At 46.2% G+C, this 11,653-nt stretch overlaps 3 protein-coding genes across 4 annotated transcripts; 1 reads left to right on the top strand and 2 right to left on the bottom strand.

Annotated features, from left to right (window-relative positions):
* Nucleotides 1–224: 224 nt before the first annotated feature.
* On the top strand, nt 225–4,445 carry LOC100285143 (ATP binding protein). Its single transcript, NM_001158037.2, has 7 exons — nt 225–1,417; nt 1,843–2,104; nt 2,371–2,421; nt 2,516–2,608; nt 2,688–3,047; nt 3,141–3,839; nt 3,955–4,445. The coding sequence occupies exons 1-7, from the start codon at nt 579–581 to the stop codon at nt 3,997–3,999; spliced, it is 2,349 nt and encodes a 782-aa protein (NP_001151509.1). The 5' UTR covers nt 225–578; the 3' UTR covers nt 4,000–4,445.
* LOC103651584 (protein GAMETE EXPRESSED 3) lies at nt 4,312–7,550 on the bottom strand. The gene is made up of 10 exons (XM_008677243.2): nt 7,463–7,550; nt 7,207–7,388; nt 6,734–7,066; nt 6,405–6,651; nt 5,846–6,130; nt 5,655–5,741; nt 5,524–5,562; nt 5,397–5,456; nt 5,178–5,317; nt 4,312–5,073 (listed from the first exon to the last, which is right to left on the bottom strand). Exons 1-10 carry the CDS (start codon nt 7,548–7,550, stop codon nt 4,618–4,620), a joined length of 1,917 nt encoding a protein of 638 aa, XP_008675465.1. The 3' UTR covers nt 4,312–4,617.
* Nucleotides 7,551–8,379: 829 nt separating this feature from the next.
* On the bottom strand, nt 8,380–11,639 carry LOC100286132 (uncharacterized). 2 transcript variants are annotated; one of them, NM_001159020.2, is made up of 7 exons: nt 11,419–11,639; nt 10,911–11,072; nt 10,732–10,801; nt 10,501–10,606; nt 10,267–10,365; nt 10,046–10,168; nt 8,388–9,944 (listed from the first exon to the last, which is right to left on the bottom strand). In NM_001159020.2, exons 2-7 carry the CDS (start codon nt 11,044–11,046, stop codon nt 8,745–8,747), a joined length of 1,734 nt encoding a protein of 577 aa, NP_001152492.2. In that variant the 5' UTR covers nt 11,047–11,072; nt 11,419–11,639; the 3' UTR covers nt 8,388–8,744. The 2 variants fall into 2 exon arrangements, with proteins under 2 accessions (XP_023157678.1, NP_001152492.2); XM_023301910.1 differs by lacking the exon at nt 11,419–11,639 and having other exon boundaries at nt 8,380–9,944; nt 10,911–11,075.
* Nucleotides 11,640–11,653: the final 14 nt, after the last annotated feature.

Genomic DNA, 11,653 nt, shown 5'->3' with positions numbered 1-11,653 from the left:
AAATCAAATCGCTATCATTTTCAAATCACACGTCAATGATCAAATTACCTGCTGCTAATCCTCCGCGCCATCTTGAAATTATTAAGACCGACATTACAAGTCTATCTGTACATGAGCACACCTGGGCCCCCCTTGCCAGGGGGCGCTTGTCGACCGTTGCAGCCTGGGCAGGAGCAGGACCAGGTCTACGGGCAGGCGAGAACTACGCAGCCGACCGTTGGAGCCCGATCCCTCCCTGGGATTTCAAACTCGCCGTCCGTCCTCGCCCGAGTACCGATCCGACGGTCCTGGAGACCTCCTCTCGCTACCCAGCTACCCGATTATCACCAGTCACTCTACCTACAACCGACGAAAGTCTCCCCAGAACCCAGATCAAGAACCCCGAAATCCCAGCGAGCGAGTCTTTTTTGCTCCTCAGCGTTGAGGAACTCGTCGACGTTTCGGCGCGCTGGTTCGAGCATCTTGTTTGGGATCCCAGGAAGTTCGTTACTTGGAACTTCTGTCCCGAGGAAGGGCGCGCGGTTCGATGCTGGGGCGGAGCAGCGGCTTGCGACACTCAGATCTGGTGTGAGGAGGAGATGCCGGTGGTGACACGGTCGCGGCTCTCCGCCGCCCGCGGCGACGGCGCGGGCGCGCTGCCGTGGGGCTCGGCGTCGGCGGCGCCGGCTCTGAGGCACGACGCCGGGGCGCCGCGGGAAGGCGTCGCGAGCAAGAACCACCACCACCACCACGGGCTCAAGGAGAAGCTGCGCGCACTCACCCAGGACTACGAGCAGCAAAAGCAGAAGCTCGCCGCGTCGCAGCTCCGCCGCAGCATCCGGTGCCTCAACGCGTGGGAGGCGATCAACGACGAGAACGCCGAGGAGGAGGAGGACGGCGGCAGGGTGGCCAAGTTCCGCTACGACGCCTTCGCTCAGGTCCCCGAGTCCGCGGTGCTGAGGGAGAACGTGGCGCCACCGCAGGCGCGAGCACCGTCCAACGACGGCGCCGTGCTCGCGCGGACGACTGAACCGCAGGCGAAGGAGAACGCGGTGGGCCGCGGCGCCAACGCCATGTCCTGCCCCATCAAGAAGGCGGTACCGGCGCTCCCGGTGCTTCCGGTGCCACCGGCGAGGAAACTCTCTTTGGGAGGGGCTGTGGGCGGCAAGCTGAAGGCCGCCGGGGAGGTCGGGGCCGGCACTGCCGAGGCGGCGGAGAGCCGGATCCTCGTGTTCGTGAGGCTGCGCCCCATGTCGAGGAAGGAGAAGGAGGCCGGGTCGAGGAGTTGCGTCAAGATCGTCAACAGGAAGGAGGTGTTCCTCACGGAGTCCGCCTCAGAGAACGACTACCTCCGGCTGAAGCGTGGCCGCGATTCCCATTTCTGCTTCGACTCGGTTTTCCCTGATTCTACGACACAGGCAGAAGTCTACAGCACCTCGTAAGAGCACAAACATCCTACGCTTATATTACATTAAAAGATTATGTTGATAAGATTATGCTGATAAGATTATGTTACATGAAAAGATTAACAAGCAAAGTTCAGACTAGATCCACACAAGTTGATAAGATCATGTTGGATTTTCATGTCATGGCAACTATAGTAGTGCTTTGCTTACCTGATGAAGAAAACTCCATGAAAAAAAGAACTCATGTCATGACAGATTTATACTATTGTTTGCTTGTTTGATGTCAAAAAACCAGGGAAAAGTTCATTCAAATATAGCATCCAATTTTCATCTTATAGTTTCCTTAGCTATCTTAATGATGACAGACGAAATTTACTGATGAACATGTACAGGTTTATGAGATCATACACTAGATAATACCTTCCCATAATCTATTTCTCCATTTCTGGTCCTGCAGAACAGCAGACCTTGTGGAGGGTGTTCTGCAAGGTAGGAATGGGACAGTGTTCTGCTATGGAGCTACAGGGGCTGGCAAGACCTACACCATGCTTGGGACAATGGAAAACCCCGGGGTAATGGTGCTTGCAATAAATGATTTGTTCTCCAAGGTGACGCAGAAGTACCACTCAATTAAGCTGTCATACCTCGAGATATACAATGAGACGGTGAGGGATTTGCTGTCTCCTGGTAGCCCCCTTAACCTGAGAGAAGATAAGCAGGTACATGAACTGAAATGCTTGACCATGTCTTAACTATTGAAAGCAAGTTTTGTTCAGTGAATTTACTTACTACTGAGATTCTTAGCTGTAAGTATTGGATATGGTAAAAGGTTAATCCTGTTGTAAGTATTGGATATTACCAGTGGATTGAGTAGTAAAATGCATCAGTTCTAAACACATGGCCTTTTTGTACTTTTTCTCCACATGTTTTGGACTTTGGTAATCCTCCTTAATAGCTAACCAAAAAAGTTTTGGGGGCATTTCAGGGAATTGTTGCTGCTGGTCTTACCCAAAGAAGTGTATACTCCACGGATGAGGTATAAGTTGGTTCTTAGGCATGATTAGCTTGCAATGGTTTGAAGCAAAAATGAGAGGAACATTCTTAGCTGATTACATATGCTTGTTTTCCAGGTCATGGAGTTACTTCAGAAAGGCAACAAGAATCGAACAACTGAACCGACTCGAGTAAACGAGACCTCATCGCGTTCTCATGCGGTACTGCAGGTAAAAACTCATACACATGCTTGACCTATGGGGAATAATTTCTAGAGTAAAATCACTCACCACCTTTGGAATTTTACAGGTTGTCGTAGAATACAGATCCTTGGATGGAGTTAACGTAAAACGAGCCGGGAAACTATCTCTCATCGATCTTGCTGGATCCGAAAGAGCTCTGGCAACAGATCAACGCACACAGAGGTCGATCGAAGGAGCAAACATTAACCGCTCTCTTCTTGCACTCAGCAGCTGCATTAACGCCCTTGTGGAGGGCAAGAAGCACATACCGTATCGCAATTCCAAGCTGACCCAACTCCTCAAGGACTCGCTTGGAGGAGCCTGCAACACCGTCATGATCGCCAACATTAGCCCCTCTAACCTTTCCTTCGGCGAGACACAGAACACGCTTCACTGGGCTGATCGTGCCAAGGAGATAAAAACAAAGGTTTGATACTGTTAATCTGTGTGTAAAACGTTGAAAATTCTACTAAGTAAAAAAAAGCTCATGACATAGTGGAACCATCTTGTTGTTTTGCAGACGCAACAAACCACTGTGAATGAGGAGGTTCTGGACCAACCAGACTCTGAAACTATGCTTGTACTGGAGCTTCAGAAGGAAAACCGCGTGCTGAGGGAGCAGTTGGCGAAGCAACAACAGAAATTACTGACTGCCGAGGCTCAGCTACTCGCTTCAAAAACCTCGCCACAACGATCTCCTGCTCCCTCGTCTCACGTCTCAACTCCAGGATCAACTCAAAGGAAGACCAGACGATCTATCTTGGCTGCTGGTGGGGGGAACTACTTCAGCACACTGGACTCAAAGAGGCATGCAGCCGACAACGCACAGGTCAGGGAGCTGCAGAGGAAAGTGAGCACGTTGGAGTCCGAGATCGAGAAGATGAAAAAGGAGCACCTATTGCAGCTGAAGCGGAAGGACGAGTTCATCCGTGACTTGATCAACAGGAAGGATCCTAATAACAACAGTGAAGAAACAGCAACAGTTGATAGAAGAGTTGTCACGAGGGCGAGCGTGCGAAAGGCACAGAGAGACGCATCAGCCGCAGTCGAGCTGAAAAGCCCCAGCCGGGTGTTCACATCACCGGCGCCAACTGCAAAGAAGCGTACTTTCTGGGACATCGGAGGCAACAGCCCTTCAGTTCTTGCTGCCAACGGAAGAAAGACTCGAAGCCATGTGGCAACAGAGACACCGAAGAAAGCATCCTCCAAGCTGCTTCAGGTATAGGCATATAATATAACCCTCCAGTTCGCTTCACACAAGATCAATGGAGGCTTTTGAGTGCTTGTCTTAGTTTCTATTGACACACCTCTCGTTGCATTTCACTTCCTTGCAGCCAGGATTTGCACGGCAAACATCGACCCATCAAAGATTCACATGAAAGACTGCCTACAACTCATTCATTACTAATTGGAGTTTAATCGAAGTACATTGTAATGTTTTTTAGTTTTTTTATCCATATTGAGTTATTGGAACTGTTTTTTTAAAATTAACTTGAGGCAGAGTTTTCCTTTTCTTCGGAACATATAAGCTTTTTTCCCCATCTTACTGGTATTAATCAGAAAGGCAGCAATAATTTTGTGCAGCTTAGGGACTTGGTGTCTTCTATGTGTGCAGTACCCATTCTTATCATTTCTGAAGGTTGTCCAAGTGGAGATCATAAATGTTTTCCGCACCAGCCTGTACACTAAAGTGACCAAGATAAAAAAGAAGGAAAAGTTAAAAAGTAATATTGTTTCAATTGTTCCATGTACAAGTACTTTTTCCCCCCTCCATGTACAAGTTGAATTTTATGTTGGGATAGCAGCAGACCTCAGCTTATATGTTAAAAAAGTTTATATTATGACCAGGCTTTGCATGCTGCTGCTTTGCGATAACCACCATATTATGCACCAACATTTGAAACTATATGTAACTCCCAATGTCTGCTACAAGCAATATGTTGTCCTTCCAGCAACAAGGGTACGAGGTGTTGCAATGCTGGTGCTGTTTTTCTAGTTCATGTTGGACTTTCCTCCTCAACATTTGCAGTGTTGGAATGCCCAGCTTCTTCTGCTGACCTAGAAGGCCACACATCCAGTTCCATTTCTCCAGAGCTCGTACCACTGCAACTCTCGTAGTCGCTATCATCAGAAGAACAGCTACTGGTACCATCACCCGAAGTAGAAGTGTCACTTAGCACGTTGAAAACCGTAATGCTCTCTTTCTGTGAGCTGTGGAACGAATGGCTGCTGTACTTGCCATGGTACAGTGGCAAGGAGCCTTGCTGCTGCAAGCTGGGCTCGTCCCTGCCAAGGCTGTATGATCCGGACAGTTTTCTCTCCACGCTTTCCTTGGCTTTCACCATTTCACCCAGCTTCCCCAAAGCTTCATTCGACGAGACATCTTCAGCTGCCTTCTGCTCGAGCTCCGAGATCTTCTTTCCTAAGATTCTTCTCTTGCTGTGAAGTGAGTGCTGTGTTTTCAGGAGATGGAGGTGTAAGGCCTAGGAGAGGCTAGCCTATAATGAATGAACAATATGAAAGTGGAGGATAAGCAGAGGGGTTCCAGTGTGCATACCCTCTTCTCCAGGAACTTCTGCAATCCATTGCCTTGGAGCCTTTTCTTCGCCCAAAATATGCAACATAACGAAATGGCTACAGCTTCTATTACGATTACCACAAGTAGGAAGATCAACAATAGAACATAGCTAGGTTCTCCTAATCGACATAAGTTATTCAGTCAGTAATGACGTAATTTTTTGACACAAAAGCAGAAGGGGAAGCTGTCCAACTTCACCTGAATCAGCCTGCACAAACTTGGCTTTGGCTTGCCTGCAAGTCGAAGCAATCTTTTGCCCTAGCAACACAAGGAAGTCAGTACCACATTATAACAACATACAAATGTGATGCTTAAGATAACGTACTTCTTGTACAGCACTGTGTGGTGTTGCTGATCCCTGTCTCTAGAAATTTCAGGAGATGAAGTCATTGCAGATTAGTTGATTTGGAATATTGTACTGTCGATCAACTTGAGTATATATATACAAGGACTTACTTGATGCAGATAAAAGAGTTAGAACAACAGTCTCATCTACGGTAAAGTCGTCCAGATCACTACTGGACAGCAAATTTGACAGTTCCCCTGGAAGACGGTCAATATCTCACGTGATATTCAATATAGCTTTCAAGGAAAAGAATGGCATTGCCGTTTGAAAATGAACTATATAAGCATAAGAAGGGACAAACCAGGATACTCTCCAGTCCAGTAAATAGTTCCAGTTGCGGGAGCCAACAAGGTGAACAAAATGAATGATGGCTTCTTCACCGATACATAGGTATAGTCACCAGTTGTCTGGATGGATTTTCCTTCCGCTATGGTCTTAGCGACATACATGGAAAGTCCTGAGCAGTCAAGAACTGGACCTACATGGATCACTGAACCATTTGCTGTTTCTCCAAGAAACTTTCTCATCTCACCATCAGGAGAAATCGAGTAGAGGGCCCCATCTAGCGAACCAATTGACATCCAACCTGTCACATAAATTGGAAATATTACCATCGCTGAAGTATACAGCAAACTCGAATAGAAAAAGGACAGCTTTTAGCAAACTAGTACATGATGTGGACAAAACGGTTTGAGGTAGCAAATTGATGACTTCATGATTGAAGAAAATGAAAAGGTTGGGTCTAGCAGTACATGTAAACAAGAAGAATGGATAACCGACTAAACTCATTCTTCTATCTAAGAGAATAGTGGAACATGCATTTGGCCAGGTTTATAATGATATAAGATCTTGTTTTTTACCGTTGGAATCGACAGTTGGTAAGTTTTTCTCATTACTGATTGGGCCAGTATTCTGCGTCCAAGAAATGTTTCCTGTCGAAGCATTAATCCCCACCACGATAGACTTCCGTGGAAAGACGATGTATAGGCACCCACTGTTTCCCGGCGCAACTGTCATCACTTTGCCATGTGAGCTCAAGTCTTGGATCCACCTGACCCCACGGTTATCGATGTACAGGGAATAGAGCTGGCCTTCAGTGTTGGATATCTGTAAGAACATGGCTGGTGCACAATGAGCTAGCACAGAAAGTGGACAGAACAATTATGTATGCAACTGGTATGGACCTTACATAGAGCACCCCCTCGCACTGATCAACAACAGGAGCCGAATCGAAATAGCAGCCGGAGACGTTTCTCTTGCAGCCAAGACGGTAACCGAAGAAATCAAGCGCAGGCCCAGCGCTCCATTGGAGCTCGCCTCGGAGCGAGAAGGCGAAGAGTCCCCGGTTTCTGATGGTGAGGAAGAGAGACGAGTAGCTGCCACTGACGGCCAGGCCAATGATCTCCTCGGACCTCCCTGAAGACGTCGCATTGTGGCTGAAGAAAACCTCCGATGCTGGCTTGGCCGTGTGCACGTTCCGTGGTGTGACCTTTATGACCTTGTCCTCTGCCACCAGATACACCTGCACAACTCTCACATGGTTACTTTGAACTGCCAACGAACACGACTGACCATCAGATAAAGTGAAGGAGAAGATAACCATACTAGGCTTTGCATTTCATATATACACAGATCATGCAGAGGTTGTGATGGGTTACCTACCTGCTCTCCCTGGAATACAGGGCCGATGCTGTCGTTGCACGTGTGGCCGAGGGGCACGATCCAGGCGAAGGACCCGTTGGGTTCAAAGCCGAGGAGGTCCTTTCCGGAGCAGGCGACGAGGCGGCCATCGTGCGCGATGGAAGGGGCCGAGAGAGCACGGGCAACCCGCGGTGGCGCGGGAGCTGCAAGGTTGAAATATAGAATCTCATTCATGCAATGAGGAACTGGGAAGGGTGGGGTAGATAGACACCCTTACCATTCTGAAGGGCCCGCGACTCGGAGCGTGCCGCACCGATCAGGGAGCACACAAGCAGGCACAGGGACCACATCACTCCCATGGCCATGGCAAAGAGAGCGTACTGCGCTCGGAGATGGAAGAGGAGAGCGTGGCAGTTGCTGTGCCAAGGTGTAGCGTAGCGGTGGTGGGGGCAAACGAGCAGTTGGGTTGGGGGCAGGGGCAGCCAAAAACTAGAACCGTCGTCTCTTTGGCAAAGTGGGAGTACTAGCCGAGCGCTTTCCGAGTCTTTGTTGCCGAGCGCTTTCCGAGTCTTTGTTGCGGCGCGCCGGCGCTTGCTTTCGCGGCAGCGCCGCCCGTCGCCCGACGCGTTGAGCTGTTTCTGCGCCGAACTCACGGTGAAAACAGTGAAAATGAGATTAGGTATTCCATTTTAGTCCGACATTGGTGGTTTGGATGCTAGTTAGTAATATTAAGGTGGTGTTTGGTTCACCCAAATGTAACGTAAATGGATTATATGGGGGTAATGGATACCGATACTTCTGTTCGGTTGAGCTTTTTTCGAGTAATACTACGTACTACTATCCAATCTAATTATAACTAGTAACCATTACCGTCGGTAAAAGATCTCATTACCATTCCCTTAACAACGTCTGAGGTCTAAACTAAACAGCACCTAAATGTAATTTAATTACGAAACTAATTATAGATTAGAACTAAATAGTAAGACAAACCTATTACACCTAATTAGTTCATGATTCGTGCATATGATACTACAGTAAATATTTGTAATCATAGATTCATAGATTAATTATGTTTAATAATTTCGTCTCTCCGTTTAGTATTCATCTATATAACTAGATTATAATTAACATTCAAACATTCGATATAATACGAACTGAACTTTAGTCAGGAGAACAAAGAACTTTAGTAGAACCAAATATCAAAGGATCTTGCCATCATGTACAAGACTTCCACTGTTCTCTTAGCATTCCTACACTGTACATGCCCTCCGGAAACATCTGGTTAAAAAAAAGTAGAACCACCAATACTTGCTCAATACGCAGCTGCTAAAACTGAATTGCATAAGAAAAATCTAGTTCTTCAAATTTCGTTACCAACAAAAGGAGTACCACCAACAGAGCACCCTCCACGACGTTGTAGGACGACAGAGTTCTCTAACACATATACTAACCTATAGGGCCTGATCTACCACAAACGCAGGCACAATTTGTTTGAGCAAATTGGAATACTCGCCTTCCAAGAATTTACAACGCAGCATAGAAATAGTTCTGCGGTGACACTAAGTCCTCAGCTTTCCACCCAGTCGTCTCCGCATCAATGATAGCCTTGATCTTGGGGGCCTTTCACGCTCGTCTGCGCTATCTTCACTGTCTGAAACAACAGCATTCTCGATGGCAAGCGTGTTTTCATTGACACAGGAATTGCCTGAGCTGGAGTCTTTCTGTCCACCAGCAGAGCCAAGGGCCCTGGTTTGACTTTTGAGGACTGCTGGCGCCGAAAATGGGAGTTCACTGGGTGCCACGGGTTCACCTTTGGGGATTGGTTCAGATGATGGCAGTTCATTGAGTTTCTCATCGCTTAGAGGAAAATTATTGGGTCGCTTAGTCTCCTTTTCACAGGCATTTTCTACTCTAGGCAGCCGCGGCTCCGATTTCAGTGACAGCCTCCTGCGTTGTGAACACAGCATCTTTAGACCTTGGTTGCGCTCTTCATTTGATACCATGTTAGTGTTCGATGGTTTCTGCTCAGTGTTAGGATTCTGTTGAACCAGTGCAGGACCTCCGTCGAATTTTTTCCTTGAAACAGCATCTAAGGGCCTTTTCTGCAAATAGCTAAAGCTTGACTGTGAAGGCAGATGGTTTGGAGCCATATTTTCATTTTGATCGTTGTTTTTCTTTTCAGGCTTTACTGATTTCAGTGACAACTTCAGTGCCCTGATATTCCTTCGGTTTCCTTCCGGTGCTTTATATGCGCTAGCTGATGATCCGCCAATTCTCCTTGCCGAATTATTCTCTAAAATGCCATCAGAAGATTGCATGACATGATCTTTAGCATCAGATGCATCTATTGGAAGATGATTAGATAGCATATCACTGGCATCGCTGCTTTTGCAAGGGGCTTCTGAGGTAACAAAAAGACTCTGGCCAGGTAACTGCAATTCCTTTTTATGGCCTTGGTGATCTTGCTTTGAAACCACTCCACTATCAGTACTGATAGACATGTTCTCTGAAGTATCATTCTTTCTGCCTGAAACATCTGAAAAACAAGCAGTAGGATAAGTGGATCCTGCCATGGATGGTAGGTAGCTAGCAACTGGGTCTTGCTTGACAGTTTTCATACTCTCTTCAGATCTTTCATACTTTAGTGATAACTTTTGTCCCAGTAACCGCATCTTCCTTTGATTCCCTTCACAAACTTTTTTAGAAACATTTGGCAGTGATCCCAGGTTATTTGTGTCCTCCATCTGTGTATTCTGTGCCTAAAATTTAGAAATAAAAAACAAATTCTCAGTAAAACATAAAGAGTTCTATTATGATGTTAGAACACAATTAGCAAAATGGATGTTGGATGCTTGTTTACCAGGACATCAGCATCTACAGAACACCAACCGCTAGCACCAACAGCAGCAGAACTAGCATACTTATCTGTCCATAACTGAGCAGTTGTGTCAAATACTTGTCTATTGTATTTGTATTCTCGGCTCTGTCTCAAAAAAATAAACATAGTTAGATAATGAGCTCAAGTGAATTATGTATCAGTATACCACTACCATACTGCAACTGTTACTAAAATGTGCTTACTATTTCAGCCATCAACCCATCATCCGGGTTTGGCTCACTTAGCAGCAAGCCAATGCTTGTCAACACAGTAGCAATGTTGAGTGATGGTTGCCAGGCTCCCTGTGCAACAATATCATCATCAACAACAAAAACTGCTCTGATTAAGAATAAGAGTTTATGAAATTTCTAAGCTGAATATGAAATTTTGAGATCTCGAAGCTGTCATTGAGTATGAGCACAATTCCTATCAATTACCTTTGGGGGCAAATTGAGAATATCAAGGCAAATGCGTCCTCCATTGTCAATATTGGGATGATAAATGGGAGTAACAAAAGTCACATTCGGTGGTTGAAAAGGGTACCTGTGCACCAACAAAAGTTTGAATATCAGAATTCAAAAGTGATATTATAGGGGGATAAGAGCTTATCTTCTCCTTTTTTTCAGTGAGGTATGGAGGTTTGGTTTTGATATCTATAAAAAATGCACCTTTCAGGAATTTGTATCTTCAAAATGAAAACTCCCTTGGCATAAACTGTTCCCTCGGGTCCTTCAATTTCTAATTTAAAGAGTAGGAATCAGCATACAAACCGAACAACATAAAGTTGCTGTGAAAATTTAGAGATAATGAAAAGTAGTTCAAAAAAAGAAAAATATAAAGGACATACTGGCTTCGATACTTGATAACGATGACAAGACATTTTTGTCTTCAGAAAGATTAAGAGAAACCCCATGGGGTGGATCATCCAATAGAAGCTTAATCTCTTTCTGCATTCTCAGATTCAGCCTTGCGGCCTGAGCCATTTTGTGGTTTTGCAGAAAATTCTACCCTGGACAAAAATATAGGACAGTGTAAAGAATCACTTTTGGATGTTAGCTCATCAGCATCACATAAGAACAAAATTCCCAGATTTATTTTCTGTCAGAACAGTATAATACATGTATACACTTGTAATTAGGTCAGTCACAAGCAGCGTTGGACGTGATGTAGGACACGGGAGCACACATATAAACCCCGTTTTTTGTGTGCGAAATATCGAAGTTAATAGGCATAATACATGTCTAGTTGTCTACATTTGTGACTATATCGGATCTGAACGCAAATAGCTTACATTAGGGTTTGGGTTCTCGGTTTCGAACAGCAGGAACGGAATGGAAGGGGTGGGCTGGGCATACCTGGTTGGTGCACGTCGCTGGCAAAGTGCCCGACGAAGACCTGGGCAGCTGTAGTAGAGCAGCGTCGGCGCTCGCCCAGTCACAGCCGCTGGAAGCCACAAAGAAAGGCCACTGCGCACCGCTGGAAGTCGGAGGGAGCGCGCAGGTTATTCGGAAAAAGAAAACAGAGACGGAGCGCGCGCGTGTTGAACAACTGGTGATGGAAAAAGGAGCGCCGCAGCGGTAGACAGCGGAG

Source organism: Zea mays, chromosome 3 (assembly GCF_902167145.1).
Source record: "Zea mays cultivar B73 chromosome 3, Zm-B73-REFERENCE-NAM-5.0, whole genome shotgun sequence".
Taxonomy (NCBI): domain Eukaryota; kingdom Viridiplantae; phylum Streptophyta; class Magnoliopsida; order Poales; family Poaceae; genus Zea; species Zea mays.
This window is presented reverse-complemented; position numbering and strand designations above follow the sequence as displayed.